This window comes from Camponotus vicinus, unplaced genomic scaffold, assembly GCF_025532165.1.
Source record: "Camponotus vicinus isolate PSW18456_S1 unplaced genomic scaffold, iyCamVici1.0 SCAF_2, whole genome shotgun sequence".
NCBI classification, from domain to species: Eukaryota; Metazoa; Arthropoda; class Insecta; order Hymenoptera; family Formicidae; genus Camponotus; species Camponotus vicinus.
In genome coordinates, this window is record NW_028141956.1 from 26170045 (window position 1) to 26192028 (window position 21984).

Genomic DNA, 21984 nt, shown 5'->3' on the forward strand with positions numbered 1-21984 from the left:
CACAGTGTGCGGAAAGAGCAAGGGAGCAGCTTCCCCTTTCAATCCTTTACCCATCCACCATCTTTCGCTCACATCTCTCTCCCTTTCTCATTCTCTCGCGATTGTACAAAGTCGCAGCAGCGGCCGACTTATTCCGGCCGATCCGTCCTATATCCGTACCTGCTCTATCCGGTCGGCTGATCGGATCGAGAATCTAGTTAGTTGGAGCCGCTATAACGAATGTCATAAAGAGAGAAAAGGAAAAAGAGAGAGAGAGAGAGAGAGAAGAATACGCACGTGAGCGCGCGATGCCACGACCGGATAAAGCCGTCCGCTATATCGTTTGATTCAATATCGCGGGCCCGGAGGATTTATATCGGGGGGGAAAATTGCGTTAGCAACAGCTGCCGGGGTTGCCTCTATAAACCTACCTACCTACCCATCTAGCCACCTACCTACCTACCTCTTAACGTGCACGAGATCCCGTTACTCTGTAAGACGTGTTAATAAAGCCACGACTCTCCGAGAGCGCAGCCACCAGGCGCGAGGGAAGCCCATTCAGTAATCTTAGAGCTTTCCCACCCGCCGCCTAAAGCCTCCTCCCACGCTAACTCGTCGGATACTTCGGAGGATCAGCCGAGTGCCAAGTTTTCTTTCGCGGAGAGAAAAGAGATAATAGTTATGGTGCGTTATACGTCAGCGCTTCCCTCGGATCTTTCGTATCTTTACCCAAGCCGAGCCCGCTTCTCGCTCCTTCAATAGTTCTCTTTTAAAATTTTGATCGCATTCTACTTGTAGCGAACGAGCAAAACGCTCTTTTCGATACCGTAGAATTCGCGATCTACCATCTAAAACTTTGGAAAGTGTATTTCGGATAATCTCTCTCGCGCAGACTCATTCTTCTATCAAGATCTCATTCGGCTATTTATTCCAAGTTTTTTTCCTTGCTGTCGAGAATCGAGTCGACAAATATAAGACCGGATTAATATTATTGATCGAGCATATAACACACATATGGCTATAAATGAATATGGATCGGTAGATATTTTTTGTAAGTCGTTCCATCAACGACGCATCGGTGATGGATCGATCTAATTTTATGCGATATTCCATCTCGCGGTTCTCTTGCCAAGAATCTTATCGGGAAAGTGGCTTTCGTACGCTCCTCGCCGAATGTGGGCTTTAAAGTGTTTGTGGCAAAAAACGTTTGGCGATTTCTGAATGGCCACGGTAACTCGAGCCGGACCGGAGTTTGTGTAAGCTTAGCGATCGTAACTCAGACGAGCGCGACTTTAGTAATAGCCCGATCGTCCTTGACCAAACAGATCTTCCTCCAAGTCTCCGCAAACTCCTCCTAATCTCGAAGGAACGATGGTCGAATGGATTCTCTCTTCTCTCTAGCCCGAGTGCGGGCTATCAAGCAAGCTGCTTGGGGACGTATTCAATATTAGCTAGGGGGATATAATATAACCGTATAAACTTCGATATCTTCTTTCCTGAGAGAAAGAGAGAGAGAGAGAAACGCGAATATTACTTGTAAAAGAGAGAGCGAAATTTTCAACTCTATTGTATCTGAAATGCGAGCTCTTCGCGAAAATTAATCTTTAATCATAAACTAATTCGCGCAAGAAAATTTTTCTTAACAAAACTTATATTACAATGACATTCATTTTCGTTTCGGAAAATGGAAAATTGGACGATTGTGATTAATAGAGGAAGAAAGCGCAAACAATATAGTGCAAGGAACTGCTTCGCGTTAATGAGCTTTTACTCAAAATTATTGCGACGTATTATACGTATATGTATACATACTCATTCGAATCATCGCAATTATTTAATATTTTCATGCTTAATTAATGAGAGATGTTTTAATTTTTTAGAACAAGTCGAACATGCAGATTATATTAACAAAATTTTTTTAGTGAATGATGCTTTTATTGATTGATATGCCATATAATTGAAAATGGATTATATAATTTTTTACTAATGAATTGCTTCGTTCAGCGATTTAGCGTATAATATTGTTCTAAACCTGTGATCGAGTTCTTTCCTGCGTTTATTTGTTGGGTACTAGAATTGTTTTATATTGGTTCTGGAGCAAAACAAGATTATGCCTCGAGTTCTTCATTTTTACTTCCGTTTTTCCGGCCATCGAACGGAAGCTTCGGGTTAACATCGATACTCTCCTGGAATCGTTCCGCCATGTTGTCGAACCGACAACGCGGAAGCAGCAAGAGAAAAAATAATTGAATTTACGGATATTGCATCGGGAGAGGAAAGGGACGAGGAAAGTACACGTAAGCGGATGGCTCATAATCGCATAGATGGGACTTTATTCTTGGTCTTACTGCATTTATTGTAAACATAACCGAGAACAGACGCGCGCGGTCAAGTATGGCGGAAACTTTTTATAATCCACTGGATGTATAGCCTGAAAAAAATTCCCCCCCCGCTAAACGCAAGTATTTTCCGATACAGCGTAATTATTTCCGTCGAGAGCAAGGCCGCCGGCAGTTTTCGATCGAAAGGTAGTTTTCATACGAAATTTTTATCGCAAATCGACGATTAATCTTCACGGCACAAACGACGTGCCAAAGGATAGAGGAACGAGCTGGGATGCCGATAAGATACACCAGGAAAGTGGTGTAAGGAAACTGAACACGGGACAGAGTTTATCCCAATAGTAATATTTCTATTCCTACGGTGTCCTGTTCGAGCACGGGATTTCACTCTCCCTTTTATTCCGGTTATTTCATATCTCGTCCTCTCATCCTCGTCTCTGTGCTTTCAGCCTGAGATAGGACTGACATAATTTTCCGAGATAGTGCCGGTCCCGTCCTTGCTTCCTCCCTCCCTGATCCCGCCACCGCCGAGTTTCCTTTCCTTCCGCCTTCGAGCTCGCCGGTCGAGCTCCCTCTTTTTATATCCCTCCTCCTTCCTTCCTCGTTCTTCTTTTTTTCTCCTTTCTCCGCGCTGAAAGCAAAGGGATCGCGTAAGTCAACCGATTCGAGGATCCACGCTTGTGCTGCCTTTTACTCTCTTTCTCTCCTTTCTTTCCATTCTCTGTCGTCTTTTTCAAGTCTAGAGTTCATGTACATCTTTTCGAGTCAATTACGCCTCTTCCTGGCTGTCTCTTGTCTGTAAGTCAGAAAATGTCAAAGGCGCCGGCTTCTCCTAATGAACGCATTATGTCGTATTATTACAGATTCGTTGAACAGAATCGTGCATTTTGAATGATTACTGAAGAATTATCTACGGGATATTCGGGGCTACCTTAACGTTAAGTAATCCATTCGCTCGATGAAATGAAACGAAATCGTATTCTAATGCGAATTCGAGTTGCCATCGTTAGACAATCCATTGTTATGATGTCGTACATACTCAGTGTTGGTTGATTAAGATCCCGTACATCTACCGAGGGTCAGGCAATTAAGGCTGTCCGCAACCACTATTGCATTGGTCGATCAAACTTGTCCGCATCTGTTACACATTGGTCGGCTAGGATCGCCTGTATCTGTATATATACATCGTTACTCATTGCGCATTATTCTATCGATGTAAAAGCTACCGCAGATATGAAATTATTAAAGTTTGTAATAATTAATTGATCTGAAATGAATATTTATCGCCCTCCTTGTTGCTTTTATATAAACAATTAGCTCAACAATAAGCTTGTAATTAATTTCGTCCTTTTGCTATTTTAATTCTATTAATTAAAATTCTATTAATTAAATTAATTTATTAATTCTATTAATTAAATTAATTCTATTAATTTAAATTCTATCGATTAAACAAGCATAATAATTAATGAAGCCTCAATGAGAGAGAGCGAAAGAAAAACTTTCTATATATATTTACGAGCCTATAAATAAAGTATAATAAATGAAAAAGACAATTTCCATATAAATGTATTAACGTTATATCGTAAAAGCGAAATTTTTCTACTTGTTCTTTGATGTATCGCGTACTGTAATAAAATGCTTGTTCGAAAAACAAGTATTATTGCTCTTTTGCATCCTTTTTTATTTCTTACGAGACTGCGGCAAAACGTAAACATCGTAATCTTGAGGGGTGAAGTTGAAAAATGATCGTTTGCTCTCAACAAACCTGCTCGGTAGTTCTTCTACCGTTCTCCTGAAAGATACAAACCAATGTGATAAAAGAAAACGTTCCGTTCGTCGCGTTAAACTAGAGAGGGCGCGACAATTGGTAGTAAAGTTCACGTAGGTACCAAAGTTTCAACGTTCGCTATGCATAACAGTTCGCCCGCATTGTCACGTCAGCTACGCAAGACTGCGCTTCTTCCGTCCTCGCTCCATGGAGCAGTAGAGCCTTTAACTCTTTTCGGGAGCGTAGGACTTGACTTTTATCGGAAAGTGATATCGCAGCCGCGGATACCGCACTTTGAATGAGTAAGTCCAGAAAGCTCGTTGAAAGAGGAGTAGGAAGGAGAGAGGATGAAAAGAAAGAGAGAGAGAGAGAGAAAGTTGAACGAGAGAACGCAGAGGCAACGAAAAAAAAGTAATTGAGAAAGACGAGAAAGAAGAAGAAGAAGAGGCAACTGAAGTCAAGACGGGAGAGTTCAAGGAATACGCTCGATCGTGACCAACTCCTTTTAAAATCGAGATTCCGCGTCCTGTAGGATTCACGGAGAGTCAGGTGCCTTCTATGAGCGGAATACTTGTCCTTGAGTCTACCACGATGGCATTCGAGATCCCCTTTCTCCCTCCCTCTTTCCTTCGCGTTCTCTCTATTTTCGGGTATCCACCGCTGGGTCCTCGTCGTCGTTCGCGGACCAGAGTACGCTGCGATTGTGTGCCATGCCGGCCACTGAATTCAGCGACACGGAAAAGCCATTCTTCCATGAAAAGAACCCGGAGTCGTTCATGTGACCCCTGTGGATGCCAGCCGTAATCCACCATGTACCCGCATCGACGCCCGACGACGCTCATGGCTCTCGGACATCTGTACTTACAAGATCCCATTCTCTCTCTCTCTCTCTCTTTCTCTTTCTCTCTCCCCCTCTCCCTCTCTTTCTTTCTTTCTTGCCTCATTTCTGCTTTGACTTGCTTAACCAAGGGGAACAACGGCCGCGATGAATGGGATTACTGATAGCCACTCGACGCCCTCCGTTTGCAATTCTCTGCAATCTGGCGCTTTAGATCCAAAATATATAGCAACTTGTTCTACAACTAAAGATAGAATACCATTTGCTGAATATACACATATTTCAAATTATATGGGAAATGGATAATAATGCGGCGATTACATTGTGTTAATAGAGGTAGAATCCTCTGATCTTTATAGGAGAATAATGGGAGAATAGAAACAATAGAGCGATGCATTATTACTATTTATTGAGCGCTTTGGGCGGGTTCTCTCAAGCAGATATAATATAAGAAAAAGCACAAACTCATACATTGTGAAACAGAGAAATATAAATAAATACAATTGAATTTGATATTATTATTACGTATAACATTGCGGATTAAATAAGAAACACATCTGCCAATAATCCCATAAAGATAAATCCAGAAACATAGTTTATATATATTTTTTTCTCTTTAATGCATCTAGAATTAATCTAGCACTTTCATACTTCAATATCAGGTTCAATATTAGGCAATAAATTCCGTATTTTGGAAATGCAGATTTAAACTCTCCTCTGAAGTCTTCCTTTGTTTCTGTACAAAGCAAATGATTGAAACGAATACGTGATATCGCGGTATTCCGCTTTTCATTTCTGCCTACTGACGATGGCTTTTTATCATACTACTTGTGATCGGACATATGTTTACTCTTTTTCCCACTCGTGCATGTACATGAGCAATGCAAGTACATATCGAATTCGCGGTCGACAAAGAAAGCCATTGTACAAGCCCCAGTGCGGCAATAAACTTCCTTTACCCCGTAGCCAGCCCTACTATTCGTTATTGCGAAATACTTTGGCCCCTCTCGATGTGTTTTTATTACCGAATTACTAAAACGAGCAAGAAATAGTGCGGCATACGTTTTACGCATGTGCGACCCCGACGAATTACGAGCAAATGCAAATGCATCGTTCTTCTCCTTCGTCCGGCAATTTCGAAGCACTTTGGTCGATCCCTGTGGAGTTTTATCCGCCGTTTTATTGCGCGCGTTCTTGGAGCATTTCATACTAATCCGCTTACGGGCACACGAATTTCGGAGCATATGATTCCGAAGCGATTGCATACTGCCGTATGAGCGCATGTTCAATCTTCCGTGGTGCTTTCGCCGGTTGATGCTCGATCGAGTGCTCCATATGATACTCGGGGACACGATAGCAACGATAGATAGATCAGAAGATATTCCACGAATTTTTCATTCCCCGTTATAATCTCAAAGGGATCTCGGGGACGAGGTTTTCCTTGAGAGGTGGCCACGCAATCGTGAAAAACGGTGCATCGAAAGACAAAACAAAGTTCATTTGGAGGAAGAATATGCGACAGAGTGGCGGACGAGCGGATACTTGTTTCAAACAAGATTACGCGCGTGGGTGTGCATAGACGAGATGAGCATTGAGTAAGAAGACCTCTTCTTACGCTACTGCAAACCTACACGAGCACACGAGTGCATGGCATGGACCTGAGCAACGGACCGCAGGTATTTACATAAGAGTGGCTGTGCTCGCGACGCTTTATTCGGAGAACCTGTTACCTGCGGGCAAGGAAAAGGAGCGGCATAAAAGGAAACTCCTGACAAGATCCGTCAGGCCTTATATAAAATGTATACCCTCAGAGTGTGCGCTTTGTTACGAAAAAAATAACAAAAGTAAACAAAAAATCGTGACAGCATTAAACTGCTATCGAAATCCCATGATAAAAAGAATAACGAAACAGCTAAAATGTATTTGTATCGAAAAAGGAGATTTACATTGTTCCATTTTTTCCAAACATTGATTAATAATTGAGTAGCAAACTGTGAAGAGAATGGAATTAAAGTTCAAAGAGAAGATGCCCGCGCAAAGTATTGTAAATGTCAAAAGAAAATTTTGTAAGACTAACAAGATATTATTAATATTTACATAGTTTATATTATATGATTTAAAAAATATGTGTGTATGAAACAGACACATCTGTTTATTTTTGAAAGATTTTATTTTATTGGATTATTCATATAAAATTTATTTTATAATATTAAAAGGTATAGTCGACTTGCGGCATGTTGCTTTCGCTGACAAGCATGCGATGGTCAAGTCATTCAAGTCTAGTCACTCGATTGCATCGCGTGACTCACGCATCGACGCGCCGCGATCTCGCATCTACGATTGTAGACTCACGTGTCTGTGCTTATCAGCTGTCCGACTTGGGTGCCCACGCAACGTCATCATCTGTATAGGCTTATGTGAATGAATCAGCTGTGCGTACTCGCTTTCAATATAATATAGTCGCGATCTATTTCATTCTTCTCAATCCGTGCGTGCTCAATTTTTTATTTAACGGACGATAATCACTATGAAAAATCGAGATATTGGTAATACGTGACAAAGACTAATCTCCATGACTCATCTCATTTTATTTCATATTTTTTTCCATGAGGATTTCTTGTCGAGTAAATCTTGTGATATGCGCATTATTTTATATTGATAATATTTTACATGTATAAAATTATTATATTAAATCTTTTAACGTTATTATATAAATGTCAATAACATAATAATAATTAATAGCTGGAGAATAAAATAATTAAAATTAAAACATGAAAAATACGGGTAATGCTAATATTATATAAAGTAAAATGAAAAATGCTTGTTTCTTTTTAAAGCTATATATATAGTGGCTTAGATATAACATCAATTTGTGGATGACATATTTATGTTGTTGTATGTTGATTTGTATATTCCGTCTCTATTTCGATAGATGGATCCGAGGATACATTATAACGTTACATCGTAACTATGATATACGTCTTTACATTTATTTAAAGCTAAAATAAAATTGTATGGGGACAGTAAGTTTGCCGATTCAATATTTGCGCGTTGCTGCTGCCAAGAAAGAGGACGAAAGAAAGAAAAGGTGCACATAAAGTTCGGAACGATTGAAAGACGGGCTCGTATACAAAATTTATAATTTCCCAATCTTATAATGTTTACTGGAAAATCAAAGATGTTATGTGTGGAAACATTTTTCAAAATTTTCTGTATACAAGGTACGATGCTGTTTCCATCACGAGCATACATTTTGTTTGGAAAAGTTTTAAAATAGAATTGTTTTTGGAAGAAGATACACTGATTTTTTTACGCTCTTATAAGCAATATGTAGGATCAAAAAATATATAGATAGAAAATGAAACGAAAATATATAGATAAAAAATGAAATGAAATATATACATAGAAAATGACTTAACCAAAAAAATGTGCGAGTTGTAACAATTTTTTTACTAGTGAAAATTAAGCTCTAATATTTTGATTCACTTCTAGATTATGCTTAATTATCAAATTACAGCAATAATACAATATAAATAGTTTGTATCATAAGCTAATATATTTATATTCTTTTAATATTATGCTATTATAATTCTTAATGTTATTCACGTTTTAGTTTATACATGTCTAAAATCTCTTTTCATCTTGAAATGAAAGTACTGACATATACGCAAATTTACCAATACCAGATTTCGAATATTTACATAGGCACGAATCTTAATACCTAACAGTAGGAAAGGAAGAAATGAAAGAGCAGGAGGGAGGAGAGAACGCAAAGATAGAAACCGGGGAAGAGAATACGAGATGGTGAAGGGAGGTTTGCGCGGAAAGATCCGCCAAGTCGTATACAAAATTCATAATCTCACGACGTTATAATGTTTGCCAGTATAGCGCGGAGGTGTAGAGAGTCCTGGTATGCATAAAGTGTGGTGATGGCGTGGTATACGAGGATCCTGGAAGAAGCGAAGACGGCAAGTACGAGCCGCGGCGAGAAAAGAGAAGAGGCGAGCGAGGTCGGAGGGAAATATTATGACTCGAAGCAGCAGGAGACTGTAATGGATCGCCGTGAGCGGGCACAGGGGCCACGGGCTGCATTCCTACTTTATAAATCACCACCTGTACTTAGGTACTGAAAAATCGGCTCCAAGGGAAAATGACGGTGGGTACTTAAAGAGAGGAAGGGAGGGGGTAGTGGTGCGAGTTCTGATTTTTTTGCAGGCTCATCTTTCTCCCTGTAGAATTACGTGAAATAATGACATACGAAAATCATAATAAAAAGGATAAAATTCTTTAGAATCATCGGAATAATAAAAATCAAATTTTTGGGGAGGAACCTAATACCGAAGATTTTGATTTAAAGTTAATTTTGATGTAACATCGAAAGGGATTGTAAGAAAAGTCCTTCTCTCACTGTTTTTCTCCCCTTTTTTTAAATACAACATTTCTTTTTCGAAAATAAATCTGTGGAGAGAATTTATGCATCAAAAAAGTAAAATATAAAATTGAGTATCATTTGTATATAAATTGTATGTAATTGATTTTTTGTGTACATTAAATTTAATTTTATTAGACGCATTTATTTTTGAAAATTTTCATCTTCAATTAAATAACAGAATAGCCAAACAAAGTTTTTTGGCGTATATGCCATTGCTTCTTTGTCCAAGAAATACCTTAAAGGCACTATACCATTTTCTAGCTCCAATGAAAGACGTTATACCAATCGGATCGGATTGATCACTTTTAACGGGAAACCGTTCATTCGACTTTCGCTATTCGATTGTAAATCGTAGAACAATAGAATACGTATATTCTCGGAGAGGGGGAGAAAGAGCGAACGGCAAGACGAGACGTCAGTCTTTCGTTCTCTCTTTTGCCTAGGCGGAACCATCGCCATTATTTGAAAGAGCTTTTAAGGCAAGCTCCCTTTTACATGATTAAGAATGTTCTTGCTTGGGCGCCTCTTACTTAGCGCAAAGTTCCTCGCGGACTTAAAGCGCTTAATCTTCTTTGCCAAATAGTAGCTCCTTGTACCAGCTGGATAATGGTGACTGCTTCATAATAACTTGATGCCCGGGGTTTGGTGGCGACTCCGGCCATAGCTGCACTCGATACGTCTTTCGCGACAGTAATGATCGCATCAAATATATGTCATTTGACAGTGTCGAATGCTCCGCCACGAGCGAGTCTGGGATATACGCAATATAATTATAACGTGACAGACGCGCCTGGCCGATATCTCTCGAATTGAGTTTCCTTACAGGATTTTCATTGGTTACAACGTCTATATCTCAACCGAATTATCCGTATTACTCAGGTTTCATCGATCAATCTCTCTGCGCATATCCCGTATTACTGCCGCGCCTGTCCATCATGCCGATTAAATTTTGTTACGGGAAAACGCGCGCACGTATTTGAATGCGCTTGGTCTTGGGAGGGAAATAGGTACGACCGAACGTGGACGGACATCCTGGTCGGACATGAATAAAATTACCGACGGACGGATTGAGATTTCTGATGGATAGATACTCGGAGCAAATTGTGTTGACCCAAGCTCGCATTAACGGGGGAACACTAATTTCGACGGTGATTGCCAATTTACATGGATACGAGGTATGCCCGACTTGCATGGCATAATCATGTTGTAAATATACAGTAAAGACTGCGGCGCGCGTAATAGTTGACGCGAACAATTAAGAGATTATTTTTGTAATTTTTAACAACTTTCTGAAATTTCAATTGTTCCCAATAGTTCTTTTTTTTCACCTGGCATGTAACGCAACGGTTCAAAACAATTTAAAGTTGAAAAGTAATTAAACGCGTATTTTCTCGTTTACTCCATTTTATTGTTTTGTTAGTGGCAGGATATTTTCTGCCACAAAATAATAATAACGCAACAACAAGATGAACAAAATAATGAAGCTTGATTCGTATTTTCAAGTGCCTTCTAACGTATATGAATATTTCATACACAAATTTTTGATATGCATTTTCCACATTTTAAGTTTTTATCAACAACGATATAATTTCGTTTCATCCCCAAATCCGCGTAAACTAGAAAATGAAATGAAATGCTGCATGCGTTATAATTTATTACGCGTAATTAATTAACTGAGAATCGCGCACTGTAATTGATTATCACCGTGCGTTCAGTTCTTTCGCTACATAAAGTGATAGTATCATATCACTTTTCGTAATTAATTAAATTAGTAATTACAATATACACAATACGGCGGAGGCCATTGTGCAATTTTGAACGAACCTGAAATTTTGATTAATTCCCGAACTTTGCTGCGATGAGGAATCTCGTTCGTATTACACATGTGGGACGCAATCATTTATTTTGTTATCTCACGTAGCGCAGTTGAACCGGATGCGACTAACGTAATTACAGAGCTAACTATACGAAGAAATTAAATTAATTAGATCACCGACACAATATGGTATTTACGAGGTACTAATAATAACTGTGTACGTTCTATTTTGTCCTCTGCGTCCCTACAATTACCCATACGCTTGTGAAGGCATGTAGTTAGCATGATGTGTCACGCACAATGATACCTAATGATAACAACGTTTACATTTCATTTATAACTATGTACAAATATAACTAAATTACGAGTTGGCCGACGAGTTTGCCGTAAATACGAATGGGCTGAAACGCATTTAGCGCACGTATTAAGCGCGTGCTGCCTACGCGTTGCGGTGTGTGATGTTGCAATTTTGGCCGCGTAACGCACGCGATTATTTCGGAATATAACGAAATACATGGCCGCTCTCAAAGTGAGCACGAATATAGAAAAATATTTTAATATTAATCGAGTCAATTTACCTCCACAGTTTGACGAAAAAAAGCAATCGTCGACGATACCTCGTCGTAGGTATTTGATAATATAATGTATTTAACGATATTATTTTATCGATATGGATTTTATATACACGTACATGAGATAATTGGCTCCGTAACGGAACGTTAATGTCGCCACTGTATTACGGGAGGCATCTAACAATAATTAAATTTATACTTAACTGAGTTGCAATGCCAGCCGGCCTCAATATAATTATGGACGAACCGCGCGACGTGATTCAAACGCGAGTCGCCCGTTGATGCGGGAGCCAGATACGTATTTCGCTCACGTATCGCGGTCTATTAGTTAATTATCCGATGCGACATAGGTTATCTTGATAGGACGCTGCGGCCGGATGCATCTCGCGCGGTACAATCTGCCGCGTAACGAGAGCCTGCCCCTGCCTGTTCCTGCACGAATTGCGGAATTCAACGAACGCGCGCCCGGCCCGGCGCTGTCGACAAACAACAAACAGGAAATTATACGGTACCGGAATGCGCGAAGATACGCGCGATTTTAATCCAGCCTAACCATCTGACGGACGAGGCGAGGATAGCAACGAGGTCCGTTTGTCTCGTCGAATTGTGCGCCGACATGAAAACTCTAAAAATTTAAGACAAGTTTCTTCCTCTCGAAAAATCGCAATCGAAATTTAAACAGTAATATAACAGTATAATAACAAAATATACCTCCAGAAACAAATGTAACATATTGTACTTGAATTTTTCAACTTTAATTTATTAAAATTCTAATTTAATGTTTGTCGCGAAAAATATCTATTTCAAGAATAAAGAAGATTGTAGAAAGAACGAAACATTCAACCATATTACATGTTTCATATATGGATTTCTTACAAAATAGCTTTCTCAATGCATGTATGTATTGTTATCATGATATCACGCTGTCATGATCATGTATTGTCGTCTTACCTAGTCGAGGTTACAGTTCAACTTTAAGAGGAAGGATTATTTGGTCGTGTCGAGAAATGTGGAATTCCGGAATTTCTTCTCGCGATTCATGACCGCATTTGTTGATAACGCATCACATCGATCATAAATGCATAAAGGCTTCTTGAATCATCTCATAATCAGATAAAGAGGAACTCTTGCAATTTTTACATTATTGAAGTACGAGGGAAAGCGAACCGGTGACTATAGTAGATGTGTAGATACATGTAAGAATTTTCGTACCAATGCGACCGTGAGAGTGAAAAAACTCGATCTTTTATTCAGTTTATTCCGTTTCGAATAGAGCAAATGGAAGTATGAAGGAATTTTATCATGCGTTATCTCTGACGTGAAAGAGACGGAGAAATAAAGAGAGAGAGAGGGAAAGAGAAGTGAGGAGAATTGGATAATTGCGGGAGATAGACGATAATTAAAATGTTTACCACGTTCAGAGCGGCAGCGACTTCCATTTTGCCCTTCGTGAGCGTTATGGTCGATTGAAATTAAGAGCTGAATTAGCATCCGCGAAGTGAGTTCGATGACTCGTCGCTCCTCCTCGTGAAGTGAATAATATAATAATTTGAAATCTTCCATTTCCAGAGTACCATCGAAATATATTCTCGCAAGCGGTAATATTTTAAATTGCCCTAGAGTTCCTTTTCGCGATTCATGTTATAATACAACATACAAGCAATCAGCATAAAAACTCACAGTCCACCCTCATCGTATTAAACTACGTTTCTCCACGTCCCATTCACGTTACCAGCTATTTCCATTAATTTCCCTCAATTTTTTCATCGTTCCAAGAGGACTGAGTTACATTAACCTACTAACGCTAATTAAAGTCAATATTGCAAAGTTTCGTATTAAACAATCGGTGCTGCCGTTTCATCGCGGCTTCGAAAAAGTTTTCGCTCGCGCTGAGGGTCCTCGGAGTGAGATCTACGGCAGAAATAGCGCGAACGAACGAGCAATCGATTCTCGAACTTCTTTCCACCAAAAGCGGGAAAGAAGCGAATCAAGACGGCGCTTTTCTTACTTCTCCGCCAGTCGCCCACTCGAGAGAGGAGCTTTCGGAAATTATTCAACCTCTCCCGTCTCTCTTTCTCCCTCTCTTTCTCTTTTTGGTGAGCTCCTTCGTGCTGGGGTGCCGGAAAGCGTACCGTATTAACATAAAGCGGATTCAATATCTGCGGATAAGAACTTAATTTAAATCCTCGGAATATCTTAAAGGATACAATATCGGATCACTCTCATCGGAGGAACGGGAGGAAGACTTTGTGGCCCATCCGCTGTCACTCGTCTCCTTCGGACTTCTCCGAGGTATCCGGTATGGATGTAAATCGAGTTACCTCGTTAGGTCATTGTCGCTGAATTGGATTTGTCGCGAAGGCTGACTCGTGATTAGCCGAGGCGTTTGCCGAGCGGAGTGCACGGCTGGGCGACCCTACGGAAACGTATCTCGCGTCTGCGGACTCGACCCAACGCGAGATGCACTCACGTATACGGACGACAGGGGATTACGACGCGGACATTATTATTTTGCTTAAAACGCGCAGCTAACAAGCGTACGGATTTATCCTTGACCGCAAATTTATCTTGAAACAGAGCGTACCGTAAAAAGGATGCTATTTTATCAAATGCGTTTAAGCCGGTACTACTGGTGTCGCATTTTCACGCATCTGTGAAGAAAGGAGGATTTTTCCCCTTGAGAAAAAATAAATAAATGTGTAAAGCGATATATACCAGTTTTTATTAACTTAGCGGCGAGCGAGGCCACTAAATAAATTGGCTAGTCTCTGCGAATTTGCGTTTATTCCGAGAATCGATACAATCGACGTGGTGCACGTAGACTATTATTTTGTATAAGAGCCGATAAGGATAAGAGATCCCGTATGGTGGTTACTGAATAATCGCGAAAATACTGTATTATCCTTGTCAAATAATTTAGGGATAAATGCAGTGAAATCGGGGCACGAAGATTCAACATATCGTAAATATGGGAGCTCGTAGTGCTACAAGCAGTGGTGCCACCGATAAGGATGGTATAGAGAATGTAGTTAACAATAGATTTGGGAGTAATCGAGGATCGAAGCAAAATTTGTTGATACACTAATCAAATTACCTTGCAATAAAATTCCTTAATATGCATTTAATTTGATTATAAATATATTGCAAAATTCATCGTTTAAAAAGCAATTGAAATTACAGGTTATTTATGCGTTCGATCAAGTTAATTAATCTGAAATACAATATTTTAAAAAATGAATATCATGTTTCAGAAAAGAATTGGATAAAGTTTCGAGTTTCTCCAATTGTTTTATTCTGTAAAAACTATTCCGAAAAATGCTATCTTATAAATGATTGATAAATATATTGTATAAATTTACATTAAAAATCGATAAGTTAAAAGTCTTCATAACTTTGATTTCTTTTTCGATTAATAGAAAAAAGCTGCATCGAATATCTTTCGCACGAAAAGAAAATTGCTACAGAATTGATTAAAGATTCCGAGAATGATGGCGGTCGTCAAAGTTCGATTTCTCTGTCAACTCGACCGTTTATATTGTTCCCGATATTCAATTACAAGGTTGCGAACTCTAATCGCGTGAGAGAAGTTAAAGGAAGTTTTAATGGTTTGTGACGGCGACGAAGGTTTCAGTCAAAGGTCAGACACGCTCGGCAATCGAATTTTCGGTTGGCGACACGCAATGCGCATCAACGAATATTGCCCGTCGCGGTAACAAAAAAAAAAAAACTTGGACTCCGCGAGCGGCGCCGATCGATATTCAATTCGTTGCTGATAAAATAATTTCAATTTTGCCCTCGGGTAGAGAAAACGCGAGTGCGATCACGCGTAAATTAAATGATTTGGGCTACAATTTCCGATACTTACAATTAGTCGCGCGTGCAAATTAACGACGATACACAAGCGCGAGTCCTTCTATTTTTGCGCAAACTATGTAATTGTGTAAATTTCTTATTCGGCGATTATAACTGCCAAAATTGGCATAGCGTGCCCGTCGAGTGATACAATCGCGTAACGATTGTGATCGTTTGTAAGTCGCAGTTCGACATTGTTTGGACTATTCGAATAGTCACTCGTGTATACCGTCCCAATTGTAGCTCCTCCATATAATTTCGGTTGCGACTGGAATCATGCAGGAAACTCGGAACTACCGGCAACGAAACGTTTTAATTACGTAGAGAGGGAAATTTCGTTAGCCCGCGAGTACAACGATAACGGGGATGAAAGATTGCAAAACACTCGCGTGACGTACATGAAAATGGATATGTACATAGTGGAATTTCCATGGCCGCTAATCCATCATAATTTGAAAGACTCAAATAGACCACTGTTGCTTGACAGTTAATTACGTATACGCGTACCAACGAAAACATCTAAATAGAATTTTGTTTCCGCGTTTGTACGACGAATATTGAAAACGACGTCGCCTTGAAGCTCGAGGCGAAATACGTAAATGTATCTTTCCTTAGGAGGAAAGATCGAGATTTTAAATCTCGCAAATTGAATTGAACGTTGGCTCAGTGGTCACAGTCTGTCACAAGTCAGACACGGCGAATAATAGAGTGCCACAGCTACTGTCAGTCCGCATTTCAATATCACATTCACGGTCTTACGAGCAATGCCGATATAAATATAGCATTCATCATACTTTCCGATACTTATTAAGTATTGAAGTTGCCGTCACGGAAATACTGAAAGTCTGCCAGTGCGAGCGCGACGCATCGTTCAATTGACAATAACAGTGAGAGAAAAAGCCGCGCATCGGGAAAAATCTCGAAGGCGCGCGCGTAAAAAACGGTAGGAGGGAAAGGGCGCGATCAGCTTGGAGACCGCGGCTTTGATAAAAGCTGCGGGAAAAGAGAAGAAGGAAGCATCGGAGTTCGAAAGACGAGCGAGAAAGAAGGAGAGCATATATATATATATATATATATATATATATATATATATATATACATATATATATACGAGATGTGCGAGGAAATAGTGGAGATTCCGCGGTTCTCGAGTATGCGGGCGAGAAACGAAAGAGAGAAAATAAGGATAAAAAGGAAGCGAATTATTGGTCGACATGGAGAAAAACGAAGGATCGAAGGGGGAAAATGATAGGAAGGCAGACAGCTGTGGAGAGACCGCGAGAACGAGAATAACGACAAAGAAAGAGAGAGAGAGAGAGAGGAAGGAAGGGGAAAAAGAGAGGGAAAGAAAGAAAGAAAGAGAGATGAGTAAAGGGGAAAGGAGAAGTCTAGACAAGGGATGAACGGGGAGGAGAGAAAGCAAGAGGATAGAGAGGGAGAGGGAGAGACAAGGTGGAGGTGCAGGGGAGAAGAACGACGCCAAAGGGCGAGAGGTGCAGCAGGGTTGCTGTATGAGCGACTGAGAGAGGAAATCGATGCGAGGGTGTGAGACACTGGTGGGGAAGCTGGGCACCAATCAATAGACGCGCGGCGGCGCCCCACCTGTCAACGCGCGCGGAGATAAACACAGGTACGTAGACCGGTGTTTAAAGGCACTGATATATCTAAACGAGCGATACGTCAGTGCGTATGTCTACGCACCAAAGCCTGGCGCAGGCTTGGAACATCGTCGAGGATTCCAAAACTCTTGCTTTTTATTATCTCATCCCGCGCCCCATCACCCTCGCACGGAGGGATTCGCTGACGGAGATAAACGGAAATACCTATCCGACTAGGATTATGTACGCAGACTTGTATCGTTGTGGGAGTACATACGTTTCGTCATGTATACGAGAGTACCTGAAACATTCGGAGCCTTTTTGTCCGCTGCATTATCATGCGCATCCATAGTAGAGAATTAATTCCATATAAAGCGATCTTTCATCGTGGAAATCGAGTTTAGCGATCGTTGTTTCAATTTCACGGCAAACGGTAATATTCATTGTTTTAATTGCCATCTCAATTAATTCGCCAACTCTCATCGACCGGTAATAAGAATGCGCTAGCTATGTAATAAGCGCGCCCTACGCAGTGATTTACCGCCCAAGTTTTGTACGTCGTATTTAAGGGAAAGCCAATATATTCGCTGAGTTTCCTCTCTCTAGGATGCATAAATACCTACATTACGGAGTGATATAGATTTAGCATTAAAACTCGTTAGACTTCCGTGTTGCCAACGTGATAATGATGTGCATCTTTAATCTGGGAATCAAACGACGTTATTCTTTTCGATTTAATTTTATAAGCAGAGCGTTATATTTCACTTCCTATCCCCTCCTGCAATAAGTTTACGAACCTAAATTGCGGAATAAATCTAACGTAACGTTACCTCTCCCCTTTCATCGCGATTGTTTCTCACAGTCGGCAAAATTTTTGCAACGCGCAAATTTCCAGCGCTTTTGACACAGTGAACGAAGAGCGAGTTAATTAATATTAGCTTAATGTGTCGCTGGCGGCAATGCGGTGTTGCGGATTTTATTGTAATTACAATCCAGTTACGTGGTTGTATTTTCGCTGACGCTGATTTTCATCCTGGTTAACGAAACGCTCGCGGCGCGATGTAAAACAATTTTAATATCGACGAAGATATTCCGAGAATATATGTATATTGGCACGGCGAGAGAAAGAGAACATGTTTGCAAGGAGAACGCGGACGGAAACGAGCGAAAGAGCGTATTAAGCGGAGCGCGGACCGAATTCCAATTCGTCCTTTCAAGTATTTTAATCAAATGATATTAGCGCGATGCCCGATATCACATGGACCGCGACGAACGTCTTTCGGTTTAATCTCCCGTCTCGCTCGGACAGCATAAAACCGTTTCAAAGGCATTAATTACCTGCAACGTGTGCTAATTATTAAGCACGCGTGTGTGCAATAATAATCCCCCTTTATCGTCGTCCCGATAATTCCGCTCTACGGGAGGCGCGCCCAGCAATTTAAATATCTTGTCAAATATTCGAGGGATAAGAGCTCCATTCGCGGTAAACCTCGAATTAAAGCTGGAGGCGGATTATAAGTGGTATATGTTCCGCGATATCAATTACGTGTAATTAGCGATGTTATATTGCGGCGCAATCGTGCCGAATTACGATGGAGAATTCTTTCGGCAGCGATTTTTCGCGGGACGGATGTGCAGCGAGCACAATAGCTTAAATTGCCGGACGTATCTCGTCCGCGCGTTCTCCCTGTGCGTTCAGCGAGATAATAAAATTATGCGCCTCGTAAAACACTACGGCACGCCTCGTATCTTGACACACGCGTGCAATCGTTTAAAGCGCGCATACATAAGATTATTCGCAGATTCAACGAAATATATGACGTCGGATATCGTTCGCAAGATCGATATCCGGTATTTAATAGCAAACAGGTTGTAATTTTAAATGCACTATTGTTTCGTGATTTAATTTATCGATATAAAAGGGGCGATTTAATAAAATATATGGAGCAATATCTCTCTGTTTAACCGATAATTTTCGCTTAGTTGTATCTCTGTTTTAAATGTCTCATATTTGTAGAGTATTTCTCAAACTTGGCGCATAAACAAATAGGATAAATTAAAGTTTAATATCTTTATATTTGACGTCTATTGTAATAATCTTGTTAAAGCCTATCGCGTATAACGGAGATAAAAGTCTTTGGAGTTTATTGTCAGCGCGACTAACAATAACATGTAATTTTCATCGGGGGGAATAATTCTTGTCCAGCGTATTGTTCGTCGCGTACAATGCCAAAGAGTTAATAACTGCATGGATTACGCGCAAAGCAATATCTCTGCGCTTTTAAGTATAAAATCACGTCGTGCGACGTTGCGGCGCGATATCGTGTCCACTTTCAGTTTACTGTCGGCCGGGATTTCGCATGCGGATCGTAACGCTACTTTGTTTTAAACTTCTCACCGATATTTCACGAGACGAGACGAGATGAGACGCGGCGCGAAACTACGAAATTAGATGCTCTCATGAAAGCAAAGAAAAATCCACGTGTGACGTGGCACGGAAGCAGGCAGGTAGACAGGCAGGCAGGCAGGCAGGCAGGCGAGACGAGCCGAGGCAGAAGGAAGAAATGAAACGGGAAAAGGGGCGCTATAATATCGCGTGTAACACTTCGGAGCGTATCTTATTCGCCGCGTGAAAAGTTCTCTCGTTGCACGGGCGCGAGGAAAAACAGCTCCCGGGCACGGGCGACGTTCGGCGCGTTACAACTTGGAAAGTCGTAACGAAAATTATTTCGATACAAGTTTGTCAATTCGCGCGATTGCCCGTTCTTCTCGTTCCCCGCCTCGCTTTATTCGCGACTAACTTGGAGAAGTGTACATTTTATATACGAAAATCCGTCCCCGACGTCCGCCCCCCTCCTCCTCCCTCTCCTCCAGCGCTCCCCAGCCAGATATTAATGGTAACGCTGGATGTTCGGAATAACGAAGACACAAAGTGCAGTATTCAACGCTGACAGTTACTCGATTATACGCGACGCATACTGTGTTAGCGTATATCATCGATCACTTCATCGACAGCAGCATCTGGAATATGCGATACATTTGACGTGAAATAAATAGCTTGATAAATGCACGCAGCCATATTATTTTTACAGCGCGACGACGTCGGCATTTTCATCGGGTTCGCGAATATATTTCTGCGAAATATTTTTAACTTTGTGTCCAACTGTGGAATATCTATCGAAATGTTACGCTCTATTGTGCTATGACAATCGAGCAATACTTATCAATCTCGAGAAATAGATTCAGCGAGTTATCGGATATGTAGTTGGTTTACGGTGAATTACATGACGAGCGATAGCATTAATATTGGTACGTATTACCGACTATTAACGCCGAATGGATCGGTGTAATTACGCGGGCCTCGCATGCAGACGCTGCCTGAACAGACGTCGGCTTGTACTACTGCGCCGTATGTGAGCCAGTAGTAAACGGAGCGCCGCACATCAGACATCCGATACAGGGTGTCGCGTCGGATTATCACATCCGATTTCACGACGGACAGAGTAATCGCGTTTCCTCGCGACATTTGCTAAGTTCGCGAGTTCTACGCGTTTCCCAAATCGCAACTAATCTAGAGAGAGAGAGAGAGAGAGAGAAGAAAAATTATATATATCACATTTTTTATATTTATATTTTGTATAAAAAATATCTATACATGTGCTTTTTTTAACTTAACTTATTAGATATACTTTGGGTATTATTTTTATAAATATCGCGAGATTGAATAATTAAATTAAATTTTTTTATTTATTTTTGTGTCTCAGACTCTTCGTAAATTCAGTCTCTTTTCACAAAAAGCCTTGGCTTTTTATAAAATGCCGGTCGTCTCTTCAAAGATCCGGCTCTTTATAAAAAGGGTGAGCCTTTTATGAAAGGACTGATTTTACAAAAAGCTTGCAACATATATACATATACATGATATACATATATATATATATATGTATACGTGTATAAAATTTGCATTGTTGCAAAACGGAAAATACATAATTAAGTTTGCTATCTTCTGCTTTCAGGTGCCATTTTCGAGCAAGGCACCGACGAAGTGCAGTCCGCCTTCAAGTTCGCGATGATGAACCACAACCAAAATATTACGACTCGAAAATTTGAGCTGCAAGCCTTCGTGGATGTAATTAACACTGCGGATGCCTACAAGCTATCTCGTCTAAGTAAGTACTAGAGTACATTTCTTCTCTCCGTCTGAAATCCACCGTATATCCAACTCACGTGCAACATTCCTCTTCAGGAATTGTAGATATCCGCACGTCGACGAGATATACTCGCGAAGAAAGCCGAATCATAGAGGTTCGCAAAGACCGTTAAATATTTCATAGACATCTTCAAATGTCGATCGTCGCTCCGCTTTGCGCCCCGGTCGACTCGAACCGAATTCCATCGCGAATATTCCCCCGGATTGTCCCGACAATTTTTCATGACTACATTTAGAGCGTCTGAGGCGTCCGTGTGCGCGGAATTTCGTTTCTGTCTCACGCGAGTGGAAATCGATTTCGCGTTTTGTTAGCGATATCTGTACCGGTGTCAAGCACGGTGACTTATCAACAATGCTGAGGCGCGTACGTGCCGGAAGCACAGCATCTCCACGCCATTGAATACGCCGCAGCGTTTCGTGTCGGATATGAAATAAGTAACGTTTCGTTTCTATAGCGTCGCAGATACTAATCTCGCCACCTCGATGGCGAAACGCTTCCATTTCCCGAGGTACGCACGAACGAGAGGGAGGGAGAAAGAGAGAGACTGAAGCTGTCGCGTTTGCTTCCAAGAAAGCTCGT

General features: G+C 40.7%; 1 protein-coding gene across 5 annotated transcripts in view; it reads left to right on the top strand.

The window, feature by feature from the left end:
* The window catches only part of Glurib (Glutamate receptor IB), a 237272-nt gene that overhangs the window by 113153 nt on the left and 102135 nt on the right, over positions 1-21984 (top strand). For all 5 annotated transcript variants that reach the window (XR_014437301.1, XM_083091753.1, XM_083091754.1 and 2 more), the window contains exon 2: positions 21211-21363. Coding sequence is in view for 4 of the 5 variants with exons in the window: in XM_083091753.1 (XP_082947879.1) it covers positions 21211-21363 (153 nt within the window). In the remaining variant the exon portion in view is untranslated. The remainder of the gene's footprint in view (positions 1-21210; positions 21364-21984) is intronic.